The sequence below is a fragment of the Drosophila serrata genome, unplaced genomic scaffold (assembly GCF_035046125.1).
Source record: "Drosophila serrata isolate PLE 108 unplaced genomic scaffold, ASM3504612v1 contig_382, whole genome shotgun sequence".
Taxonomy (NCBI): Eukaryota; Metazoa; Arthropoda; class Insecta; order Diptera; family Drosophilidae; genus Drosophila; species Drosophila serrata.
Genome location: NW_028257280.1, coordinates 9,202,480 through 9,229,712, shown reverse-complemented (window position 1 = coordinate 9,229,712; position 27,233 = coordinate 9,202,480). Strand labels below are relative to the sequence as shown.

General features: G+C 40.0%; 3 protein-coding genes across 4 annotated transcripts; 1 reads left to right on the top strand and 2 right to left on the bottom strand.

The window, feature by feature from the left end:
- Positions 1 to 439: 439 nt before the first annotated feature.
- On the bottom strand, positions 440 to 2,077 carry LOC147642613 (uncharacterized). Its single transcript, XM_086839891.1, has one exon. The coding sequence runs from the start codon at positions 1,986 to 1,988 to the stop codon at positions 507 to 509; it is 1,482 nt and encodes a 493-aa protein (XP_086696017.1). The 5' UTR covers positions 1,989 to 2,077; the 3' UTR covers positions 440 to 506.
- Positions 2,078 to 2,656: 579 nt separating this feature from the next.
- On the bottom strand, positions 2,657 to 4,326 carry LOC110185850 (uncharacterized). 2 transcript variants are annotated; one of them, XM_086839922.1, is made up of 2 exons: positions 3,824 to 4,326; positions 2,657 to 3,773 (listed from the first exon to the last, which is right to left on the bottom strand). In XM_086839922.1, the coding sequence occupies exon 2, from the start codon at positions 3,771 to 3,773 to the stop codon at positions 3,237 to 3,239; it is 537 nt and encodes a 178-aa protein (XP_086696048.1). In that variant the 5' UTR covers positions 3,824 to 4,326; the 3' UTR covers positions 2,657 to 3,236. The 2 variants fall into 2 exon arrangements, with proteins under 2 accessions (XP_086696048.1, XP_086696047.1); XM_086839921.1 differs by having other exon boundaries at positions 2,657 to 3,767; positions 3,824 to 4,284.
- A 14,537-nt stretch (positions 4,327 to 18,863) lies between these two features.
- Positions 18,864 to 19,853, top strand: CheA84a (Chemosensory protein A 84a). Its single transcript, XM_086839934.1, has one exon. The coding sequence runs from the start codon at positions 19,287 to 19,289 to the stop codon at positions 19,779 to 19,781; it is 495 nt and encodes a 164-aa protein (XP_086696060.1). The 5' UTR covers positions 18,864 to 19,286; the 3' UTR covers positions 19,782 to 19,853.
- The last annotated feature ends 7,380 nt before the right edge of the window (positions 19,854 to 27,233 follow it).

Genomic DNA, 27,233 nt, shown 5'->3' with positions numbered 1-27,233 from the left:
TCTTTTATTTTTTCCATTGCGTTTTCTAAACCTATTAGGTTGTCAAACACACTATTTGGCACATCATGAGTCGAAAAATAATGTTTAAGTTGAGGAATTAATGCTCTGGTTTGTAAATTCTATAAAATTTCTTGTCCGTTCTGATGTCTGCAAAATCTAACGTCGCTTTAACTACAAAATATTTCGCATCGCATTAGGATTTATAAGAGGTTTCGAAACAAAATTACGATTTTTAAGAGGTTCAATATTCTTTGCGTTGCGCCAAATACTACGAATTAACGAGGCGACCAAAATGTATGGAATTTTTACGAATTAACGAGTTTTTTTCAAGGGGACAGAATTTTTTTCGAATTATCGCGATTTTCGATTTAGCGGGGTACGAATTATCGGGATTCGACTGTATCTAGAAGACCTTAGCAATAAATAATAAACAATTTCGTTGGATTGAAGTGCATGAACTAACACTACATTTATTATTTTTTATACAGATACATTTCAATATATTTTCAATTATCAGAGTTATCAATGCTGACGAAACTTGCTTTCAATCTTGAGGTCATTCTTTGTCGAAAAGAACGCCTGCTGATGCCCTTTAGTCGCAGGAAAAGGATCACATTGGAGACTAATGCAATCAACAGACAAATAAAGATCAGAACTTCGAAGATACTCCAGTCATCCGAAGCTGCATGCTCTAATATCTCTACAGAGGCAACCTGATGTTTCTCTATTACAAGAACACCGGCTTCTGTGAAATATTTAGTAATATTGTAATAGCTTTCCTTGCTGAACTTATTCTCGTAGAGAGCCACCTCTTTAAGGCCTCTTTGTTCACTGAAAAAGCGATCGTATTTGAAGTGCCGGATACGGTTTCCTTGGATGTGCAGGCTCCGAAGATTATAAATCACACCGAAGACATGTGGCTCTAGGACGCGTATCCTGTTGTACGATATGTCCAGGTGGATGAGACTGGGGGATAGCATGGGCGAATCACCACGCAGGGTCTCCAATCGATTGCCCGACAGGTTGACAAACATGAGATTGGGTAAAATAAAGGCCTCGCCAGGATTTGCGCTCTTGAGGGAGGGCAGATCTTCTATTTGGTTCATGGAAAGGTCCAGGTGTTGGAGTCTCCACATGCCCAAGAGGATACCGGGTAGCAAATGGGATTCTAGCTTGTTGCCATGCAGATCCAGCTCGATGACGGGAATCTTGTTGTGGATGTTGACAACGGAAATCTGGTTATTTTCGGCCCGGACTTTGCCAACATTTCCAAATATGTCAAGTCTGTTAAGTGCGCTATTGTTTAGGATCAGGGTATCAGTGCTGTGCACTTGGAGCTCATGAAGGGAACTACAGTTGCTTAGGTCCAGGACATAAAGCTCTGTAAAGGACTCCAGACTTTTCGGCAATAGCTTTGTTAGCGGATTTCCATCGAGAGTTATCACTCTTAGGTTTGGGTTATGAGTAAAGAGGTTTTCCTGAAGAGTAACGAACCTATTACTGCTGAGGTAGAGGTAACTTAGATTTGGAAGTGGCTGAAAGACATTATCCGGCAAACTGCTTATGCTATTGTTATCAAGGGAGAGGAGCCACAGTTTGGAGAGCCCCTTGAAAGCGTTAGCAGAGACCCGTTCTATGTCACTAAAGGTTACTGCGAGTATCTCCAAACCGGACAACTTGGCAAACATTTCATCGCTCAGCTCCACAAAGTGTCCACTGTGCAGCAAAAAGTGCCTAAGCAGAGCCAGCTCACTGATGTCGTCTACACTGAGGTTATTACTTGTGCAATTCCGTAATTCCAAGAAATGAATGTGCGGCGTAAGCTTCAGCACTGTCAGGTTTCTGCAAGAGTCCAGAATGAGTTCTCTTTTATCGGTATAATTCATATCTGTGAAGTTGCAGTTATTTTCATAGCAGGAAAACTCGGATTCGGTGAACCCCAAAACGATTATAGCTGGCACCAGGAATAGACATAGAATATAATCCATTTGTTCTTTAGATATAAAATATTCCGCTTAGATTTTCATGTGCGATCTTTCACTTAACGAGGTGGCTGCCTCGACTGATCCGAGCAAGAATCTCATATTCGTAAAATGGTCGGAAAAAGCTTTTACAAAAAAGTCTCATATGCACTTTCTTTCTTATAATAAATTGAGGAAACCAATTATTATCTCATTCGTAATAGCGCTCATAAAAATCTATTCTATACGGAAATATATATATATATATATAGTATGTATATGTAATAAAGGAAACTAACTATCTTTAATAGCATTGCAGCTTTATAAGACAGATTTAATTTTGACAAATCAACGTTTTTAAAATACTCATAACTCAGCCAAAAAAGCATTAATTTCAAATCGGAAATCAGTCTCATGTTAGTTTTTAGTAGGTTAATAAATCTGCATACTCAATTTAAAAATTATTAAAATTGAACTTTTTGACAAATTTTGACAATTTTAATGATGCAACCTCTTATAAAATTTTTAAAATTTTGAAAAATTTAAATTTTTGATCGATCGGTTCGTCTTTTTAGGCTGATCAAGAATATATATGATTTATAGAGTCGGAAACGACTCCTTCGCTACGTTTCAGGCTTCTGACTGAACTTATAATACCCTTCAAGGGTATACAAAGAAAACATTGGAATGCCGGATACGTTCTTCTTTATCAATTTATTTGTTATTAAAATGAATATATGGTTTTATAAAGATTTTACATGTTTATAGATTTATATTTCGCATTTCTTTTCCATCATTAGAGTAGATATCTATTGCCATTTAGTCTTCCTCTGGAACGGCGGAGCTGTATGACCAGAATTATATTAGACGTCAGGGCAGCTAACAGACCTAAAAGGATCAGAATTTTCCAAGAGCTCCATTTTCTAAAAGTGTTCAGCTGTCGATGCTTTAACTCGTTGCTCTCCAATTCATCAATTAGCTCTTCAGAGGAAGGTTAAGCCACGAAGTCGTCGTTTATTATCTCAGCCCGAACACATTTTATCATTGAAGACTTTTCCTTCACGGAAGTGAATCCTTCCGAATGAAATTCTCCAAGAACTTGGATACCTGCATTCCTGAAATACTTGATTATCTGCGTGTAAGTATTAAAGCTGAACTCGTTGTCAAAGAGCGCCACCTCCTTCAGGCCTTGTTGCTGAATGTAAAGGAGCTTGTAGCTGAAGTGGACAAGACGGTTCCCCTCAATATTCAGGCTTTGAAGATTATTGACTACGCTTAAGATATTTGGATCCACCTCACATATTCTGTTGTGGGACAGGTCAGACTGGGGGACAACAAATGCGAGTCGCCTCTTAGATTCTCCAATAGGTTCCTAGACATGTTCACAAACTTAAGAATGGGCAGGATGTTGTCTTCCTTACCATCAAATTTCGAGGGCTCTAAAGTTGGTAGTGCCTTAGCGAGGTTTGAGGAAAGGTCTAGGCGGTAAAGCCTCCACATTCCTTTGAGAATGTTAGTCATGTCTTTCGTTGTCAGTTTGTTCCCATGCAGGTAGAGCTCGGTGACAGATATTTGGTTCTCGAAATACAGATACGTCAAAAAGTTATTTCTCGCCTGGAACGTGCTTACATTACCAAGAACATCCATTCTGTAGACCCCGATGTTGTCAACGATTATGGTCTCCAAGCTAGGAAGCTGCAGTTCATTAATGAAGTTATCGCTTAGATCCAACATGTTAAATTTCTTAAGAATGGCCAAGGTCGATGGATATACGCTTGATAATTGATTTCCATTGAGAAATAATACCTGCATCTTGGGGTTCTTATTGAAAATGTCTTCCGGTAGATTAAATAGTGTATTACCTCTCAAGTCAAGGTACCGTAGTTTTACCAGTGGATGGAATACTCTCTCTCTTCAAAATATACTATTCTGTTGTCGTTCAAAGTTAGCATCCACAGCTGGGTGAGTCCAATAAAGGCGTCCGGAGAAACAACTGCTATGCCATTTTCTCCCAGCCCGAGAGTCTCCAGAAGGGGCAATTGCAGAAACATCTTCTCTTCCAGTCTCAAAAGCGTTCCATTCCGAAACTGAAGCGAGCTCAGATTGCCCACAACACTGAGATCTTTCATCTCTAAACGAAGCCAGAAGCAATTGAATATTTCCAAGATTCGAAGGTTTGGTGTGAGTTCCACGATTGTCAGATTGTTGCACTCATTTAGCTGAAGCTCCCTTAGATCAGGATCCAGACTGAGTAATTCCATTTCACTTTCAACTGCAGAAGTCGCATCCGTTTCCGTACTGGAGATCGACAAATCAGTAAGTCTCGTCTGAACTAAACAAAGGGGTAACTAATGCCGAGATGCACAAAATGATCTGAAAATCTAAACTTATCAGATATTAAGCTTTGTAGCAATATCTTTAAAAGCTTTTTTTAGGTGTCTTTCCCATTGGTGTTAGTGCACAAAAAAATAATGTAATACAATTTTTAATACATTTATTTCGTTCCGTATGATAATAATATAGATGTAGATTTCATTTAAATTAAATTCTTTCAACAAAATAAAACATTTTTAAGGGGAAAAAGCTTTCCTACCTCAGAGAGATTGAACTACTCAGCGTTTGAGCGCTAAATTCAGATATATATATACATAGATACATTTTTAGCGCTAGAACAGATACACAGATACAGATACATAGATACTTATACTTATCGATAGTTCTACATTAGTTCCACAGCAACGAGCTTTTAGCGAATCGATCATATGGGATTTATTGGCGCGGAATTAAACGCCAATTATTTAAAAGTTAACTAAATTTTTTTAAAAGTTAACTAAATTTTTACAATTATTTTGAAATTATGGATATCTAAATTTATAAAGAGATCTTGCTCACCTCACAAGAAGTAGTAGTTCCATTACATTTCATAGGCAGCTTTGTTTTCAGACCCCATATTGGTTGGTTTCAGTAAATACATCAAATGCCTGGAACATCTTTGCTTATCACGGACAAGCTTCCAGCATGTTCCACATAAAAAGAGTCTTAACTTGGCAAATACAAGACAGCGAAAAAAGAGAGAGAGATCCTTTAATTCCCTGCATAATTCCAAATCAGACAAGCGTTAAAAACATTTCATTATAACGCTACACAATCGGAATATTTAATGATTTAATCGGTCGAGCGAATCAGGGAAAAGCGACTGGGACAACAACAGAATCCAGCAGACACCTAAGCAAAGGACGCTGAGCTCGGAGGCTGCCAAGGAGGCCAAGGATGCCGTCTCGATAAACTGCTTCAAATTCACAGATTTTAAATTTAAAATCGTTGCCGCACGGCGGCGCAGGGCAGGCGAAGATGTAAAAAGCAGCCAGCTCGGTCTCTCTCTTTCCCCTCCTTGACCGAGGTCTTCCCCCCCAAGCCATGACATGGAATACCATTTCATTCCATTCCCAAGTTGGCCAACGAACGTTGGCTCGATATAATGGCGCGAGTTTCATGTTTACAAAAAGATTATGCAGCCCAAAAACAAGAACCACGAGATACAAACGTGCAGAGGTTGCAGGCGACTCGCAGACCTGGAGATGCAACCTGAAAACTGGGAACTGAGAACTGAGAAACTGAAACTGGAGTTCTAATTAAACAATTCGTAGAATTTCGCGTTAATTGCGAGAAAACGACTTGAACGTGCCCGGCGGATTGGCTGTGGCTCTGGGACCCTGGATGCTTCTTTGCCCCCTCTAAGTACCCCAATTCCCCGGCTCTCACCGAAATCCACTAACCAGTTGACACGTTCTGGTGGAGTTCTTTAAAGACAGGCACACCTGGAGAAACAGTTTCTTAAGTCAGAGTTTCAATAAATTATTTATTAAGCTTTTTCAAATCAAACTTTATACAAAAATATGTTCTAAGTAAATGTTTTTTAAAACCCTGCACTTTAAAAGGATACATTACCTTTCTAGTTTATACAATTACATTTCATTTCTAATTTTTTCGAGTGCCCTGAGAAAGCTTTGCACTTTGCCTAGACTCGGTGTCATTCTGTGGGCTTCCATTTGACGAGGATGAGCTCTGTTATTAACACGCCTCCCGGCATTACCCCTTAACCATCTTTGCCCTGCATTCCTCTCACATAAACATGGACAATGGCCTGGACTCTTTACACATGTGAGGGCTGGCCAACATTGGAGAGAAAACTCAATTCAAATTATCGGCAAACAAGATCGACAGATGTTCAGCTGGCACAACAACAGAAATGCCAAGATGGGGCAAGAGCGGCAGGAGGAGCCGAGAGGCGAGAGGTCATCGGGGTGCACCGACCGATCGGGGAGATCGATCTTCCTGCAGTCCGAAAAACCGAAACCCAAAGCCCGCGGACAGAGTAGAGCAGGCCAAAGCAGTCGCACGTCTCGCTGAGCAAATAACGCCCAAAAATAAAATAACACAAGGCAGAGAACTAAACCCTTTAATCTAAACCACTTTGGGCAGTGCCAGCGCAGATCCCTCCGACCGATCCGATCGACAACGCCACGCATATTTCGCATAACCCAGGCACACCTTTTCGCCCAGGCAGACCCAGAAGGGCAGGGTATATAAAGCCCCGAAAAATGAGAATATAAAACCGAATTCGTACCACAAAGAACATAGCCACTCCAGAGATCCCCGTCCCGTCCCGTCGCTACCGTCATCATCATCATCATCGTCATCGACGGCACTCCAACTCCAACTCCAACTCCACTCCACTCCATTCTACCATTCTCCTGGTCGATCATCCTCACTCGTCATCCTGCTCGTCATCGTGTCCACATCCCTGGGTTCGCGCTTATCGTCCCGATTAATCTGCCATCGCTATCGCTGATAAGGCCACCAAATGGACGAAGCGATCCTCTTCAGAAACCCGACCATAAAGCCCAGCCACAACCGCATCATTGTTAGCCCAGTGCGCAGTGGCAGCCAACACTCATGTTTAAATTATGATGGCTTCTAACTTGAATGTGGGCATATGGGCTACCCTCCCTTACTCCCTTGCTCTCTGCGATCGTGTCAGAAGTCGGGCTGACTTACTATATGCCGCTGACATGGCTGACGACCCATTGACAAGGGCCACCGATTGACGACTCGTTCTTCCAGTCAATGAACAATTGAAGTTCGGCAAATGTAAAAGGGTCAACTCGAAGAAATGTTCCCGATCTAATGGGTAGATTGGGAAATAAATCCTTTACGAACTAAACACTTTATTCCATTCCATATTTGATAAGCATATATGATTTATAGGAAATGCGTTGGGTGTTTCCTGTCTAATAAATAGTAAGTTTTCTAAAATATTATTTTAATAAAATGTATTAAAATAAAATAGAAATCACCCAATCTTTTATAATTTCAACAAAAATTTCAAAGTCAACTGCCCAGCTTTCTATGGGTAATCTTAATTTCAAAATTTACAAATAACTTCTTATAATAGTCTAAGCCACAATCACTTAATTTCCACCACTGCAAATACCTTCATTATCAAATACGAGTGCTGTGCAATTAAGATCATATTTCCAGCGATAATCCCAGGCGAAGTAGACATAAGTTGAGTCAATACCTTTGGGAGCTATCTGAATTATCTAATCGGTCTCATCTACATGGGTTCATCCTGGCGTATGCGCAATGCGCCTTTGTCACTGGCAGCTGCTGCTGATCGGCCCTGCGATTTCCCCGCCCATCGACCAAGCGAACAAACAAAAATCTCTGAATGAGATTTGACTGGGCTTCGGTTTATTTAAACACAATCGCTGATGCATAATTAATTAAAAGGTCTTTTTTCAATATGATTTTTTCTGTGCGTTTTGTTTACGTTTTTTTGTTATTTTTGCTGTCTGTTGTCTGTTGACAACACGCCCCAATAACGGTGGCCGTTTGTTGGTTGGCTGATTCCGTATCCGAATCCGCATCCGAATCAGAATCTGGTTCTGGCTGTGTTTGTGGTTGTGCCTGCTCTGTGCTGCTGCCCCTTATCTTGTAAATTGAATTATGAAATCGTCAACTTGAATCCGAACTGAACAGAGGCTGCTCCTTTCAGCCCATGGAAGGGAAAATCAGTTAAGAGCCATGACGACGACGACGACTAACATACAACTACAACTGGAGAATCACAGCTGCCCAATGACCATATCCCTGCCTTTCAGTGATATCAATTCAGCGAGCTTTTATCCTGTTTTGGTTAGCTTTAAGGATATTCTAAAATAAAAATATGAACGTTATTAGATAATAAAGATTCAAACTAATGACTGAAAGTACTTATAAATATGTCTTTATTTTCTGCAAGGTAAAGAATAATACATGAAATACATTTTACATTTATTTATCTTAAGGGTAAGCTACTTTTTAGCTTTCTGCTGGCAGCACTGATGCCAGTGAGTGAGCAAACAAAACGGGCATTTAACATAATCATATCATATCGTCGTGGGCATCACATCGCTACCAAGCTAAAGCCACTCAAGTTGGACCAGGAATGGGTGTGGGTTATGCCCATGGTCCTGGGGATGAGTCTGAGCCTGAGCCTGGCCATTTGCATATGTCTTTTTGCCCTTGCCACGCCCCTTGGCTTGACTTGTTTGCTTGGCAGCAGCAGCAGCACCACGAATGAGCATCGTTTAGAAGCTATCTGCCTTTCATTGCTATATTTGCTGGCCTGCCTTTGATTTCTGCTGGGGAATGGGTTAGTCTGACTCTTCCTTGTCCATGTTTTCGAGTGAAAACCATGTCAAAAATCAACAAACTCGAGAAAAGAAGTGTTCTCAACTAAGATGCGACACTGCAAACTTAAACTATAATTCTTCAAATATATTATCATATAAAAAAAACAATAAATATAGAGTAAACAGTACGAAGATTTCACTACTTCTTGAGGGCATAAAATTCTCAAAAAGCCATCGATTGCAAAAAGAAATACAGATTCAGTTAAAATCTTAATAAATTAAAAATAAAATATTGGCAAAATAGAAAAACTAAATTTTTGTCGATTTTTCAAAATTTTAATAGGGGTTACATCGTTAAAATTGTCAAAAATCTGGCAAAATTTGAATTTTTAATATATTGTAAGCCTATATGCAAATTTATTAAGCTAACCAAAACTAACATTATAAAGCTTTCCGAATCGAAATAAATGCATTTTTAACATAGTTATGAAAGATTTTCTACACGATTTTACGAACCAATTGCAAGCTGCAAACTTGGTCTTTCTGAAGGTTTAATTTGAATTAAATTTCACGTGTTTGAACATTTAAGACTACTTGAGCAAACTAAATATCAGATATCTTTAACAATAGTTATAGTTATTTTAAAAAAAGTATGTGTTTGAAGGGACACTATAGTTTTTCAATTTTTTCAAGTGCACAAATAGAAAAAGGAAAATCTGAAAACGCTTTCGTTTTGTTCTAATCGCAGCCACAGCATCGCTGGTTTGTTAGCCTGTCGGGTTTTGGTAATTGAGAATATAATTACACGAATTACGACGCAGTCGCCGCGTTTATCTGGCGGTTAGCATCTGCCTTTCATCTCGAGGCCTCTGTGGCCTGAGGTTGACAGGGCCAAGTGCGTTCCGATGGGCCCTATTGTTGGTCCCCCCAGGCAACTGGACTGTGGACTGAACAGAGAAATAGTTATCCAAGCAAACCAAGAATACCCGAGACCAAGTCGAGCATGTGTCCGCTTTCACAGCGTCGGGCTTTCAATCGACAAACGCAACTCATAGCCAAAAGGGGGATGCCCGACAATTGTCACTTCCCAAAGCAATTACGTTACAATTTAAGCGTGTAAACAAAAAATTACAAAGTTGTTAGGCCAAAATGGCAAGCACTGTGCAAGTCATCGTTAAGCTAACAACAATTGGTAAGAGCAAAAGTGGTGAGAGGTAGAAATGACTAAAGGTGGAAGAAAAATAAAACTAGATTCAGGAGGTCGAAGGATGTTGAAGCTCTTTAATCACAAAATAAGTACATCAACTAAAATACCAAATAATTTTATTTCAGAACATCAGTCTAGACATCAATCTAGTGACTAAATCCCCCAAATTTCCATTACAACCATCCAGCCGTAAATAATTGGTGCAGTGACAGGTAAAACCCCGCACAAATCGACTGCCAGTGCGCCACACATCATCAAACATTTTATTGGTCAATTGGTTAACTTCAGCCTTTCAATGTGGAACCCCTAAGTACCAAAAACCTCACATCTAACACCTAACACCTAGTTGTAACCCCTCTGCGGCTGCCGTCGCAAGTGTTACCTTTCCAATAAATATTTGTTTACGCACAAATAGACTTGTAGAGCGCGCTAGAAATTTATTTGGACGAGGGCCAGGCCGGAGCAAGTGAAGCGAGGCGAAGGCACCGCCACAGTCCTGTCAAGGACACTCAGAAAAACAATACCGAAAGAAAAAGTATACAAATAGAGAAAAATTTTAAATTCAAATTTATATAGAAAAAGGTACAACTTGTGCTTACAACAGACATAGAATTAAACAAATCATTGCCCGAATCACTTATGAAAAGAATAATTAAAACACACGAATTCTTACTTAAAGAAAATAAAACCAAAATGTAATTAAAAATTTGCCAACTAATACTTATATATAACAAGTAAGGAAACTAACTTCAGGAAACCAATGTTTATGAACACTTGCAGTTTGCATTTGAATAATATGATCGAATCGGAAATCGATCATAACTAAGCTGAAAATATTCGCATTCTTTGAATCAACATTCTACAAATCAAAGTTTAAAAACTCATAACTCAGCCAAAAATGCATTAATTTTAATTCGGAAAGCGTTCCCATGTTAGTTTTTATAAGGTTAATAAATCTGCATAATCAATTTAAAAATATAGAAAATTTAAATTTTTGCCATTTTTTGACACTTTTAACGATGTAACCCCTTATAAAATTTTTAAAATTTGAAAAATGTTGAAAAATTTAAATTGTTGCCAAACATAGCTGGATCGATTCAGTTTTTGATGCTGATCAATAATATATATGATTTATAGGGTCGCAAATGACTCCTTCCCTACTTTTCAGGCTTCTGACTAAAATTAGCATACCCTGCAAGGGTATAAAATCTTATGTAGCATAATTTATTCCTTATTAAAGGGAAGTTTTGCGTTATGGCACTAAATGCTTCTTGGGGCTCTTAATGGTGTTTAATATGCTTAAATTTCTTTCAGTGTCTGGCTCAGTGAGTGCGTATGCCTTATCACATTTAGATAATCGACTTCGATTCCTGTGTTTACTCTCAACGCCTCTGGCCAGCTTGTTTGTCTTTTAATTCGGTTGGAGTTTGCTGTGACCACCAGAAAATAATTATGCTCGGGAGTGGAGCGGGCAAGAAGGAAAGCAAAATGTTTGCCTAATTTATCGCAGTAGCATCGTTCCTAAATTCAATTTAATTGGATGCCCAAGAACTATCGAGGGCTTGCGTTTGGCATTTGGAAGTGGGACCCTCATAATTCGGGGCCTCGACTTCCTGTTTCTGCTATCTCGTCGCTTCGATCGCCTCTTGTTCGCACCTATTCAAATGATCTAGTAGAATCGGCAGAGAAATCAGCATCCTCAGGAGCAGCTGATCGCTTTGCAAAAAAAAAGGAAAAAGAAAAAGAGGAAACAAAAAGTGGAGTCGGTTTTTGTCAGGCATTTTTTTTTTCTCCTGGTTATCGGGCGGGGTTTTGTCGCCACCATCTCGGACCTTTGAGTCCGCCCATCACGTGTCTAATTTCTCGCTGCCCAAATAGTCCTCCAGAGAGAATCCATGCCATTGTGGCTGGCTTGGTTTTCCTGGTTTCCCGGCTCCTCCAGTTGTGTGCCCGGTTATCTTGATGCTGGCGCGCAAAAATGTTTACAATTTCGCTGCTCATTTTTTCCTTCCTCACAATGGCTGCGAAATTAAAAATGTTTCCAGTGGTTGACTTGGTCCGGGCTTCATTTTTCACGTTGGTCACTCAATTGTGCTCGAGACACATGCCAAAAGGATGGCACATTGGTGGCCAGGCGACGAAAGGGAAACCATTTGCTGGAACTGCTAAATGAATAGGTTTCTAGTGAATCACAGGAGAACAATCGATAGCCAGGCAGTCGCAAGATTTTTGTGTTGAGTGTTAACAGAACAAACAATGTTGCTACACATATATTTTGAAGGAAAAGTGGCACTGTGGGTTTTGTTAAATATAGATGAGATATACAATACAATTTTATAAAAATAATGCAGAACCACTGTGCATCGGAGGACAGCAATCAGTGCTTTGCGTCAACTAACAAATAAATATCACGCATGGCCAAAAGCGGCAATCAAAGTCCATCAACTGGCATCGCGTTGGCAGATGCCAAGCCGTTGATAAGCGGACTCGGCATTGCCCGATACCCGTGCGGATATATCCTTTGGCAGCCACATTTTGATCTGAGGGGGGCGATAAAGTGCCGGGCATTGTTTTCAGCCTCAATCAGAGCTAGTTTAAATGCGTTTTTGGCCGGGGAAGTGAGCCAAGTTAGCCAGGGGCCATCATAGGCCATGTTTCGGACCCGAAGCGCAGTCATAATTATTTCATTATGGCCCATTTGTTTCATCAGCCCCATTGGCCACGACTTCTGCTAACTGTTGAGTTGAGTTTGGTGGCTGATGAGTTTGGTCTCCACTCCGCGCCTTTTCTGTTTCTGTTTCTGTTTCTGTTACTGTGTCTCTGGCCTTTGGGCCTTATCGATCGGACGCCATCTTAATTGTTTGTTGTTAAACACGCAGCCACAGATTTCGATCCCCATTGCGAGTCCGAATACGAATCCATATAGGAGTCGGATTCCAAGTCCAATACGGAATTCGGTTACTGATTTAGGGTCCCCACACCCTCGCAGTGAATAAATAGACTTGGCCGCTTATTGATTTTTCATCTGAATTTCGTCGTCAGCCATTTGATTTATTGTTGTCCACTTAATTTGTTAGAGATGCTGTCCAGATATTTCCCCCTCCGCCTGCTAATTCGCTGTAGATCGTTGTATTTATGGTCACTGCCTTATCGTTGGGAACTCTTTCAACTGAGTCTTGCCCTCCGTTAACCTGAACTAGTTTGCCTAAGCGAACTTAAACTGCGTTAAATGTTTTCGGGGTGGGGCCATCGAGATGGGGTTTCACTTTCCCGATTTGCATAAATAATTTGTTGGATTTTTCTTGGGAGCTGCGAGAATGCTTAATGGCCAAATACAATGTTTTCTTAAGAAAAAATGGGACAACAGTTATCGTATGGATTAGTTCTTAAAACTCATAAATTCCCTCTATTTTAATAACTTTCTTTATAGAGTAAGCCCTTCATATTAACCTCTACCCTAAGGAATTAATTTTCTCTTGGAACTGCAATCCTTGTCTCGCCCACAAGGGAGTCACCATTTGAATGGAACAATTAGAGACTGTTGCCAAACAGTGGCCAAACTGCACCGTCCAGGTGTGTGGTCACAATAGATGACCACACGAGGACCCATACCCTTATAGCCCCTTCCCCTAGCAATCACCCCTCTTCTCATCGAGAGCCAGACAATGGCAATTGTGGCCGGCTGAGAATGTTGTCATATGTCGCCTCCGTCGCTGTCGTCGCACGTCGCCGTGTTTCATGTAAACAAATAACAAATTAAATGAAAATTTAAATGAAGGAGAAGCAGGAGCTGCACGACGATTTATGTGCCGGTTGCAGGATAAGCCCGAAATCGACTAAGGGGAAGCCGGAGCCCAAGCCTTAACCCAAACCCACAACCCTTGATGGTCCTTGGCCCTCGTTGTTTTTGTGGTTGATGGAGGCGAAACCCCGCTGATCGAATCAAATAAACCGAACCCACCACACACACAGAGGAAGAGACAAAAACAAATGCAGAGACGGAGACGGATTCAGACCCATGTGCAGACGGCGAAAAGGACAATCGAAGGCGGCCAGGATTTACTTCGGCCGGGCCAAGAGGGTTGGCCTGTGTTTGTTACCTTGGTCCCGGGCTCCTCGATTCCGGGTGGCAATCGTCTGTAATTGGGATTTGTATTGAGTTATTATTTATTGCCCCCCTCCGAGTCCGACTCCGACTCCGACTCCTTCTCCTTTTCGTCCTCGTCCTCGTCCTCGTCGCCGAGTCGAGTCAAAATAGAGAAATTATCGGCAACAACTTTGCGTGTTGAATTGATTGATTTGCCTTCCTGGGGCACAAATCCAAATTGCAGTCTATATTTGTATCTGTCGACAGTGATGAGTGTTTTGGCAAATTGTAGTACCTTAAAAGATACTGAAAATGTTTACCTAAAAGTAGTTTTTGGTATATATATATTACCTTAGACATAACTCTATTAATATGTTTACTAAACTTATTAATTATATGACTAATAAAATGCATTACTTAAACCAAAGATATATATTCCTGCCTTATAGCCTGTACCTCATTTGAGTAAAAATCACTCCCATCACTAAATGTATCTGTATCTCTCGCTTTCACAGGAATAAGTGTGTGTGTGGCATGCGGGTCCTTTGCATGTCAATAGGTGCTAAAAATTGACTTTCGAGCAACGCCCAAAGGGAACCTGCTTGAAACTTAATTAACAAGACTCCGCTGCAGCCCCCAAAGACACATATACAGATACAGATACAGATGCAGATTCAGATACAGATGCACGAGCCCCGTATCTGCGGCAACAGAAGCCAGGCCCCATCAGAAGATAAACCCTCGACAATCACTCAAAGCTAGATGGAGACCTGGAGTTCAGGGGAAGGGGATACAAAATGCAAAATGCAGCTGCAGCCTGCGAGGCATTTACATACTTACAAGGAAAGCAGTCCCCGCCAGTGGCAGCCGAATGATATATAAAAACACAAGAAATTTGACATGAACTGCGGAGATTTCAACGCAAAGATAGAGCCAAAAAAAGATGCCACTGCGACAGGGAGAGAGAGAGTGAGAGGCCCAAGGAGTCTCGGGCTCCTTGAATAATGGCGGCCTCAATCAGGACCGAACCCAAGCCCAGTACCCAAGCAATTGTAAGAAAAACTCAAGAGGCCAGAGACAGCACACCGCACCGGAGACGAGGATGAGTGAAGAGCGTCGGGGTCTGAGAAAGGTCTCTCCTCGGCTACAGCTTCTTTGCCCTTCGTCTGCATCTTCTGCCCCTTCGTTATTGTGGTTTTCTGGGAGAGACAAAGATGACGCGATTGCTAGGTTTGATAAGCAAAATCATTTGTGATAAAATAAATAATTGAGTTCGTTTGCATATCATGGGAAAGCATCTCTCTCATCGTCCCAAAAACCTCACTCAGAACAAACGAATCAAATAAATATATAAATGAATGTCTAAGCACGGAAAGAAAAATGTTTAAAGTAACTCAAGTAATTCAAAACTAATGGGAACGAGCATAAATATATTTGATATGGAAGTGTCAAAACATTGTGGCTTGTTAGTATAATTGTTGAAAGTGTTACTTCTTCTCAAATTAAATTTAAAATCAAATTTAATCTACTATTTAGTCAAGTGTAAAAGGGGGGAAGCAAAGAGGCCTCTATAAATTCATAGGCACACTCATAACTTTTTCCAATTGTGTCACAGATTAGACTAGGCCCCAAGACAAAACGCCTTTAGACAGACTTCAATCAAATCGGACGCCTATCGGCAGCAACTATCTTTCGGATTCGAAACCGAAGTACCTCCCACTCTCCCCACCACCAGAAATGTCCCCACCCTCGGTGGTGTGTGCGGGGCGCACCTCCAATTGCGATAAAGCGTTAAAATTAATTATCGAGTGCCAGCAGCGCAGCTCTGTGCGCTGTGCTGTCAAATCTTTATCGCATAATTGATTTCATAGCTACTGCGTTTGCTTTCAGCGCTGCTTTCCTCAAATTACACGCCAAGGGCCTACCTACCAAATCATAATAAAATTCTCTGATGGGTCGAGCAATTGGGGTAAAGCGCTACCTCCAAAAACCCAAGACAAAGGCAGAAAAAGAACAACAAACGGCAGCTACAAATCAACATCACGATAAGAAACTGTGATTTTTATTTTTTGAAAACTGATTTTTGATTTCCTGTACAATTTTGATTAAAAACTGTGCGTCTGTCTCGCTCAGCCCCGTCTGTCATGTCGCCTCAACTGCCTTAACCGCTCGGGGAACCTTCTTCGGTGACTGTGAATGGAAAGGTTGCAAGACAAATTGAAAACAAAGTCTAATCAGTTGAGCAATTGAGCAATTTTACATACCCCTTATTTATCGGATTTAAAGGGGGTTAGACCAGAGCTTAGTTATGGCAATACTAGAGATTTAATTTATTAACAAGTGGATTCTATTGGGGGAATCAAGAAATTCTGGTCTCAATTTAATCACTACTCGTATGTATTTCAAAACATAATCGTAGCTCTCGTAAGGTCTGATTTTTCAATTGATTCTATAACTTTTATTGAGTTGTCTTTAGAATTAGTAAATAAAAAGTCTGGTCTTATTGTTATTTTCTTATGTATTATAAAAGAATCAAACATATATTTAAAATGAATTCTCTTTTTAATAGATATTCTCTTACTTTCCCTTCTACAGGGAAACGCCTAGTCGTATCACTTTCTATTAAGATTGAAGTGTTTCCTATAATTTTCTTTGTTGCCCATGGTAGCATTGTTAAGAAATCTAATCACTGACAAGCTATGGCTGCCTGTATTCGATAGATAGTTGCTGATGGCACCCTCGTGGGGATGGGGGCTGGAAATTGATTCGGACCGGGTTGAGAAATGATTCAAGATTTGGCAGCCGATATGGCTTATGCAAGGTGCCGGGGCTTCTACATAGGAAACTTTCCGATGCCTTTGGCTGCAATGTAACTCTGATATGGCGTCAATATGGTCCCAAGTCAGTGCAGTATTCTAAGGCCCCACCTCCAGTTGAACTTCCACTTGAAAGGACCACCATGTGTCGCGGTTTACTCCTGCGGCCTTTTGTGCCTGGCGTAATTAAAACTTAAAACGCTTTTTGTTTTGCAAGCAGCGCTTGAGCCATTGTTTGCCAGCCGAAAAGTTCACAACCCACCAGCCCAGCCCAATGCCCTCCCCTGCTCTGCATGTCTCGACCAAGGAAAACAAAAGGGGGAGTAAGAACAGTATCTCAAGTGTGCTCATTGTGGAAATTCCAATAGAGAGCGTGCGACTTCTTTGGCATTAAGAAAAAAGAAACCCCCGATTGTTGTAAGGGAACTTTTCAGAGTAGCCCACCCGGCAGAAGTTCATCCAGTGGCAGGAGCAGGAGCAGCAGCGGGTTCGGTTCAAGTGGGCCAAGGAGCACGTGCCCGGCTCCTGGGATTCGGTCTCGGTTCAAGTGTGCCAATATGTTGCAGCTTCGATCCGTGCCACATGCCAAAGGATTGCCACCACACGGAGCCAAGCGCATCTGGTAATGTCTACTGAGTTGCAAATTTAAAACATGATAAAGTATTTAAAAATGTATTGTATTTTGATTGCATGCACCTTACTAATTGTATTATTGAATTAACGCAAAAGCTAATATTATATGTTGTTATGTTTAGAAGGTATTGATAACTTTCAGTTACTTGTGCATTTTTGTAAACATTGTAATAACGTTGTTTTTTTTAATCAATTAGTAGTTTCGTGCCATTTAATTAACCAATTACGGCATGTTATTAACTTGTTTTCGTGTTGTTCGACATGCAAATATTGTTAAATAATTTGACCATTTTAACCAAATCAACCTATAAATTCGAATGGAATTTAATTGTGACACTATCGTTTTTCTAAAATATTTCAGGTATGTTAGTGATGTAAATGAAACCTATTGTACGTTTTTTATTTCAGCACAAAAAACAACAAAATAGAAAACAGACTGTAGTTTCTGTAGCTTTAAGTAGTTTCATATCTGTTTAGTTTTGTCAAAATAGCTAGTGTCAGTGAACAAATGCATAAATGCCTATTGGACTGTCATTTAATAATATATTTATCGTTTTTCCGAACTACCTGAGCCTATATACATATATTCCCCGTGCACCTGTAATTCGGAGCCGAGGACCAGTGCATAAATCATCAATGCAACTGCAGCAGGTCGAGGAGAAATCGAACGAACCGAAAATATAGGCGCCCGCAGAGATGTCCGATTTTTCCGGGGCCTACGCCCTCGTTTCCCTCTCAAGTATTTACCTGGGCCTGTGACGAAATATTTAGTCGAAAATATTGTCCCTAATGCTGGCGCCAGACAAGTCCTATGCTGATGATGATGACAGACTTAGGCACCGTACACAAAACAAATCCAACCTGTCACACTAACGACTTCTGCGAAGACAATGGCCGGCCGGCTCTTCTTGGCCTTATTCCCCGTCTTACCCTCTATCCAGTTTGCAGTTTACTTTTCGGCCTGTCTATAAGCCAAAAGTGTTGCACTAGTTTCGTATGGATTTGGCCCGAAGAGACAAAGGGCCCGGAATCCGTAGGGCTTTGTCTTCCACTCCGTTCAACGTTCCCCGTTTCCCGATTCCGCTCCTGTGTATGCATGCATTTTATGGTGCAATTCCTTTGTCCTTTGCCGGCGAAGGCAGGCCAATATTTTTATTGCCCATACTGCATACAGTATACAGAATCGAACAAATAGCTGCAACAGCCGCTAAGAGTTATGACCCGGCGCCTAGGAGCTCATCTCCCAAACAAAGGGCTGTGAAAGGCACTTTTCGAATGGGATGGAATGCTGTGGGTTCAGGCTCGGGCTGTGCTGGGTTTGGGGTGATACCGTGTAGGGATCGTGCTTCGGCCCAATTCAAATCCTTGAGCTACAGAACGAAGTCAAGTGGTACATGCAATTCAAGAATAAAAATTGCTTTAGATGTACTCTCAGAGGAGTCCTCGACAACGAACACCATACCTTAAATGTCAATACACCTCTGTCAGAGTTCTCGATAGTACAGACTCACCTTCAGAATAAAAATGATCGACAAGTACTGGTTTTAACCTAATGCAACTGGTTTATGCAACTGTTAAATAATATCAAAGCTTATTTACGATTAGCTACAATATTTATAACACAGTTTTTACACAGTTTACTATGTCAATAATTAAAATATTAACTAAACATGAAATGCCATGTTAGATTATAGTTTATTTCCCTGCTGGGAACGTATAAAATCCCATGAGTTCAGAAAATAACAATCATTAATCTAAACCGTGTGCTGCTTAAAAGTAACTATTTTATTCCTAAAATTATGGTGCAGTTTCGGATTTATATTCTACTGATGCTGTTTGGCGAGGCTTTTGTAAGTGGTTCTAAATATATTGGGTTCCCTTTCATTATTTAAATTTGTATTCAAGATGCTGTTAAAAAAGAACTACGAAGTCCGTATTGTATCCATAAACCATTCGGGAGGAACCGATTACGTTGATTTAAGCCAAATTCGCTTGTTGGGTCGCGAACGCTCTGCCAATGGCACTATAGAACTTAAGAAAGATTTTAGTGATGATTTATACTCGGTGTCGGCCGAGAGCTTCAGTGATCCCAGTGGCAATGGTGAGTTCAAACAGTTGCCAATGTTTATCCCTCGTCAACCCATCTGCAAGGCCATGGAGTCTTACTGGAAGTACATAGATGCCTCTTTTAAGTACGGAGTTAATACAGATTATCCCGTCCACATCCGACCATGCCCCGTACCGAAGGGGTTATACTACGTTAAAAACGTAACCCCCCAAACGGATAATTGGCCGGTCATAATGCCAAGGGGATTTCTCAAGGGCGTGGTGAACCTATATTATGAAAACGAAGTTGTTAGCACAGCTGAAATTGTGATCCAAATTTCGGATCTTTCTTAATAATGGATTTTGAGGAGTAATATTTTGCATTATTTGTTTTATTGTCTTGAAATAAAAATATAAATAATTAAATATGTACTGCCTTGTCCAATTTTGTGGGTTAACTCATACTATGTTATCTATTAACCGCGCAAACGGAAGACTTGCCGTTCATAATGCCACGGGGATTACTTAAGGGCGTGGCTATAAGGTAGCACTGTTGAAGTTGTGGTTAAAATTTCGAATATTTCTTAACAAAGAATTGTAATTTAGTCTGAAATCATAAACATATGATTAAATTAATAAATAAACAAGAAAGAAACTAACTTCGGCTAGAAGTTACAATATATAGTCCTTCGGGGTGCAATTGATACATAGAATCGAACAGGAAATAGATCATAACTAAGCTCCAAATATTCGAATTTTATAATGAAATTTTTCGACACTTCCAAGATTAAAACACTCATAACTAAGCCAAAAATTCATTAATTTTAATTCGGAAACCATTCTTATGTAAGATATTATTAGGTTAATAAATCTGCATACTTAATTTAAAAATTTAAAAAATTCAAATTTTTCCCAATTTATGACAATTTTAATGATGTAACCCCTTATAAAATTTACGAAAATTGAAAAATTTTATAAAATTTTTATTTTGACCGGACATGGATAAATCGACTCAGTTGTTGATGCTGATCAAGAATATTTATGATTTATAGGGTCGGAAATGACTTCTTCACTATGTTACAAACTTTTGACTGAAATTATAATACTCTGCAAGGGTATAATTAGTGTGCATTCCCTATAATTTCGTTTTATGTTTTTTTTTCTATGTACTCTAGTAATAACCATGAGCATTGCAGACATTGAAATATATAAAGAGAAATTCTTGCACTAAATAATAAATCCCTACGCAACTACTGTTATCAAGATCACAAATGTGCCAAAAATACTTTGGCCAATGCATCCAAGAAATTCGAGAAACCCCACAATTGAGTGTGCCAAAAGATTAGCATATCTCCGAGAAGATCACTAGACAGCTCGGCTATTTGGAGATCAGAGAGAATAGCCGCATGGCCAACACCTACTTCGATCGATTCAGCTGCCTTGATAGGGAAATCCAGCGATCCTGATTTCCAGAGAAATCTGATATGGCTATGGGCGATTTTCCGGGCCAAGATTGCGATACGATCACTTGTGCGATGCGGAGATTAACGGCAAAGGACCTCCGATCTACGATCTCCGTACTCCGATCTCGGATCTTGAATCTCTTCGATTTTCGGCGATGATGATGTGCACATTTTCGGCTAATCCTTCGGCTAACGCCCTGCACAGACACCGGCACAGCCACAGAAATTGCCGTCGCCGTTGTGGCTTTATGCTAATGATCGGTTCTGGTCCAGAAACTAGGCCAGAACGGGGAGGAAAACCACTCAGGACTCATTGTGCGGCGATTGTTTCGTCAAAACCGAACCAGAAAAAAAAAGAGGAAACCGAGCCTAAATATTGCAAATCTGGCCGGGCGACTGGGCCATTGTTTTGGCCTGGTTCGTTGCCAGCGTTTGCCAGCGCCGAGTGCGAAAATAAAAATCTCTTAATCGGCACTGGCGACAGCATTCAATGAGTTTTGCACTGCCTCCGGCTGGAAAACTGGACAGAGCACAGGGGTCCGTGGACAGAGACAGGGACACTGGCTCAGTGGCTCACTGGCACTTGAAACATGACAATATCAATTTGTACGTACAATGGCCTAATCTGATAATCAGTGCAAACATGTCCTTTGTGTCCATTGTGCGTGGAACAATGCAAACGGCATAGTTGTGCGCCAGGATTAGGTGCCAAAGCCAGACGACGAGGACACACACAAAAAAAAAGCAAACTAACCATAAAGGAAGTTTGGAAAAAGTTGCAGTTTTTTGGCAGCCAGCCGAATACCGAGTTCATTACGGCACTCTATTAAATGATTAATGGTCATTTTATGGTAAATCCCGGCCCAAACGATCCCCATAAAACGAGCGATCATAAAAGGCAGACGACGAATAAAAAACAAGGCGGCCGAGAGATGATCACTGCATGTGAAATGAACTCGGAGACGGAGATGGAGCCGGAGGTCCCGCACTCGGAACTCCGGCCTGTCAATCAAATAAACAACATAAAAATGATCGACAACAGTGACACTTTGGGCGGCAGGAATGTCGCGGATAAGCATCAACATACAAGCCCGAAGATCGGGGGGAACCAGGTTCATTTATCATCGGAGCATTGCTTGGCTCCGGGCAATATAAATTGGGAATTGGAATGGGAATGGTAGCTGGTAACTGGCAACTTTTGTTGGGTAGGTGTGGCTTATGCCCAGCATGAATTAATCATCGCACAAATCAAATTGAAATCACAGAGGCACAAAAACAATAAAACCGAGAAAATATCATAACAGCAGCAACCACAATTTAATGAGTCCCGACACTAGACACTGTGTCCTTGCAAGGAAGCAACCCTCTTCAGAACCCTCCAAATTGACTTGTTTTGCCGGGCTGAATGTTGAACTCCCCACAAATTAGTGGCTCAATTGGGTAATAAAACCAAATGTGCCAATTGCTACAAACTGCACAAACTTTTCCCCCGGGCGACAACTTCTGTACTCGGGGCTGTAAGTGCCCGCAAAACAATTGTGCAATTGCATTAATTGCATTTGTCAAACTGAAAACGAAAGCAGCAGGATATCGCCTCAAATGGTGACTGCATATGCCGGGATTTCTCCCGTTAGAGATAGCGGCCAAGTCCACTCAATTATGTCATATCGGCGATACTAAATGGACTTTTAACTTGCTTTGATTGTATAATTTGGCCCGTTCTTCTGGGCTTACCTTTTATGGGCGGCCATTAAAAAGGCGAACGAGCTTGCTCAGATTTATCAGCGTGCACGCCATAAAGTAACAAATAAATTTAAATACTAATAATAATAAAAAGTAATACACGCACCGCACCACACACACACACACACCGCACCATACTCTGCCTTTGGTGGCATCCTCGAAAAAGGATACACGAAAGGCCAAACACATTTATGGCCAGCAATTAAATGGGGCTGCCATTTGTTTTATTATAACAGCGAGCGGCATTCAACATTCGCCATCATCAGGAGCAAAAGCAGCATCGGCATCAGCGATAAGGCTCCGTTTTATTATTATCCTTTATGCTTTTCGTGAGCTTTTTTTTTGCTCCTCAACTGGGGGTATCCTTTGGGGGCACCACACACATTAGAATAGGCAAAGCTAAAACAAGACAACTCCGCGAAGTCTTATTTAACGAAATTGGAATACCCTTTTTGGTGTTAAATATAACTAAGTTATATTTAAATTAAAAATTTACTTATGTTAAAACCTTCTTAGACATTTATGATAAGATTTTATGTCCTTTAAGTTTTATATACAAAACGTGGTTCAACAATAAAATGATTAGAAATTCGAAAAATAATAGAAGAGGGTACACATTATTACTTATAAAAATGCTTATTACAAATAAAAGGAGCCACTAAATTTATTTGTAAACTCTATTACTTGATACTTAATACTTCAGGATTAGGCGAATTAAACTTATAATTTACCAGTTTTAATCCATTTCAAACTACCAATTTAGTTTCCCAAATCAAGAGCTCTCGATTAGTTAGTGTATGAGAAGACAAGGCCATAAAAAGTCGCAATGCGCCATAAAAACAGTTAAAGCCAAGACAAAAGTCGCACAGTGGCTCTCACACACACGCACACATCTACACCATGTACACACCAATGCGATTTAGGAGTCGTTAAATGGGCGCATGTGTATGTGCGAGCAAAATCCTGTACAAATTAAGCCTTTCTAGGCAAACAAACGAGCGCATATCCTTGTGAAGAGTATATATACATATATATATATAGAGAATGTATAACAAAATAAGGAAAAAATATATAGCGAACAGATCTGAGACCCTGAGCCCTGCCGACCCACGCCCCTGAGCATGTTCAAAGTAGGTTGCTCAAATCGCACACAACATAAAACATTTTTAATGCCAAACAACAACAGCGAGAGCTACAAAAAAAGGCAGAAGAGCAGACAATAAAAAAAGCACACAAAACGAGCATAAAAATGGCAGCTGGCAAAAGAAAATGGCCGCCCAGCGGAACCCCCATTTTCCCGCGCCATTTTCCTTCATTTGCCATTTCCCCATCCAAGGCGAGCACCCCCGCTTCCACAATTGGCGGTCATACATACAGGATATTGTGTAAAAAGGATTAATGTGCTCCTTTTCTCCCTTTGTTTTAATTGCATTGAGGTTTCGGGGAGCAGGGGATTTGGTCAAGAGGAATGGGCCCAAACGAAATGTAAAATGCCCAAAAGTGTCGGAAAATAAATGTATATATTACCAAATGGGGCGTAGTGCATCGATAGAAGAGGGGTCTTAATGGATAATACAAATATTAATAGTAATTTTCTTCTCCTTCAAAAATTGCCATCTTCTTTGATAGTTTTCTCTTAATTACTCTTAATAGTAAACCCTTGCTATTACGCCTCTGGCTTTTCGGTTACCCTACGAATAAAATATATATTTGATGCCATAAAAATGTCACAGACGCCTTGAGTTATGCAGCCTGACTGTGGCTTATGTGGCGCCCTCGGCCAAATCCATTCCCAAATCCATTCCCCATCCTTTGTCCATTGCCACATCTTCCTGGGGCCACAAAAGGCCAGAGCGTAACCCTTTTGTTTTGCACGGTTTTAATTTATATACGACTGCACACGAATTTATTGCTATATTATATAATTGTATTATGTAAGGGCCTCTGGTAGTTAAGATTTCTGATTTGGTTAAGGGAAATTCGAAAGTTTTTATCTCATTTTACGGCTTTAAATTGATGATTTTTTTTTCGAGAATGTAATTTTAAAGATTTATCACAAAGACTAGAAATAAGATTATAAAAAGGGAACATTTCATTTGTGAATAATGTGAAAAAAGCCATACTATTCTAGTTCCATTAATTAAATTAAAAGCAGCTTCCATTTGTAAATCTCCCATTTGTTGGCCCAACACTAAGGCCGTGATTGTGAGCCCACGCTTCCAATTGCCACCATTGCACGCCCGTTTCTGTATTTCTATACCCTTGCAGGGTATTATAGATTTAGTTAGAGGTTAGTAACGCAGTTAATTATATATTATTATACCCTTGCAGGGTATTCTAACTTTTGTCTGAAGCCTGTAAAGTTGTGAAGAAGTCGTTTCCAATCCTATAAATCATATTTATTCTTGATCAGCATTTACAGCTGAGTCGATCTCGCCATCTCTGGCAAAAAAAATAAAATTTTAAAATTTTTTCCAAATTTTGAATTTTTTATAAGGGGTTACATCATTAAAATTGTCAAAAATGGTCGAAATTCTTATTTTTTAAAATTGTTAAATTAAGTATGCAGATTTATTAACCTAATGAAAACTAACATAGGAACGCTGTTCAAATTAAAATTAATGAATTTTTGCCCTAGTTATTATGAATTTTTTAAATTTTGATTTGTCGACTAAAATTGTCATATAAATATATTAATAAATATTGATACAAAGAATGCGAATATTTAAAGCTCGATTTCTGATTCGATCCCATAATTGTATTAAAAACTACAAGGGCTTATAAACTTCGGCTTCCAGAAGTAAATTTCCTTCCTTGTTACCTTTTTGTTTTCCCATAATTTGTGTTCATTTTATGCAGAGCCTGTGTGTGTCTCTTAGTTAAACATCTCTCACTTATATGCGCCCGGAACGGGCTTTAACTAAGCGCGGTAGCAGCTTAGCTGTCCGCACACGCAAATTTTCCACGAGCACACCTGTGGTTCGAGCCAAACTGGGAGCCAAATGCTGCATCTGGAGTTGGAGCTAAATCAGGAACTAACACTCGAAAAAAGGCCAGGGAAAATATAGAAAAATATATATAATAGAAGAATGAAATAATTGCAGGAAAATGGTATAAATTTTAATAGAGGTTTTACTTTGAAAAAACTAATTAAATATCCAAAAGTATAAGTAATATATTCAAGTTTCAATAAAGAGGGATTTAAAATGTAGTGTTCAGTAGGTTAGCTTCCCAAATTCCTCTTTTTAAGCCTACTACATAATAATTTATAATAATAATAATTTTATAAATTAAAGATAAAGGTATCAAATTTCTTTGAGTGCACTGCTCGTGTCCCCGGATCAGGACAAGTTTTGGGAATGGGAGGAAGAGTGGCTGGGCAGCTCTTTAATTTATGGCGCTTGTCATATTTTGTTAGACACGGCGATTAATTAAAGTGCAGAACCCGAAGACCCCGCCAAAACCCTTGGCGAACCCTTGGGCTAATTGAAAACTGCGCCAGGAGATGGAAAACAGAAGGTAACCGCTTATTAAAAACGCAAGCCCAAAAAAAAAATAAACGCCAGGAAAAAACAAACTCAAGTGGCGCTGTTTGAGTAGTTGGCTAATAAATATCCCCGGTCACAGCCTGTCAGTCAGTCAGTCAGTCAGTCAGTCAGTCAGTCTGTCGGAGTGGTAGGAGCATCCAGCATCAGACTGGGCCACTCAATGGCCAAGTCATCGATATTAGCCCGATTCCGCGTACCATGCCCTCGACTCGAAAAAAGCGCCAATCATCGCAGGAGCGGCCTGAGTGGCAGCCGCCGCCGTGAACACAAATGAGCTGCGTGAACCGAGCCCACGAAATATATTTAAAAAGTAAATTGAATTTGTTGCCAGTCATCTCGTGGGGCGAAATGCACTTCTCTCTCTTCGCTCCAAGGGAGGCGTGGCAGGAGACAGCTCAAGTGCACATGACATGCTAATTAAAAGACAGCACCAGAACAGCACCGCCATCGGTTGAAGGAAATTGGTCTCCCATACTGCAGGTACCCCTCTAGATAAGAGCTACGGTACACTTCTCGGCTAATCCCCTATCATGCCGACTGCAATTTGTCAACCGCAATTATAATGCAGTTGCGCGATGACAATGTGAGTGGGAATCCCAGCGATATATACAATGTATTTCAGTCGGTTACCTAATGCCAATTTACTATAACAATAATAATTTGATGTGGCAGAATCACGAAGATACTCAAGCTTAAAATTAAGAGGATTGCATATAATTTTCGATAGTGAAAATATCAAATTTAATTTAAATTATAAAGTTGGTAACAGTAAATAAGATTGTTAAGGTATAGTAGTTAGGATAATTTTATAATGTATCCCAATCAATTATATTTTCCCTGCTCTCTTGTACTATTTATATTACTATTGTTGTTGTTTACTTTTATAATGGTGTTTAAATAATCGAGTGCATAACAAAACCATAATTAATAACAAAATATTTCAATTAAAAACAAGAATGGAAACAAAACACAGAAAGCTGAAGTTTACATATATGAGCATTTTTTCGAAAAATAAAAATTTTAAATACTCACAACTAAGCCAAAAATGTATT

Bases quoted from the DNA above. Each gene is read 5' to 3' on its own strand.
- LOC147642613 (XM_086839891.1), bottom strand. From the start codon at position 1,988: ATGGATTATATTCTATGTCTATTCCTGGTGCCAGCTATAATCGTTTTG.
- LOC110185850 (XM_086839922.1), bottom strand. From the start codon at position 3,773: ATGCAGGTATTATTTCTCAATGGAAATCAATTATCAAGCGTATATCCA.
- CheA84a (XM_086839934.1), top strand. From the start codon at position 19,287: ATGCTGTTAAAAAAGAACTACGAAGTCCGTATTGTATCCATAAACCAT.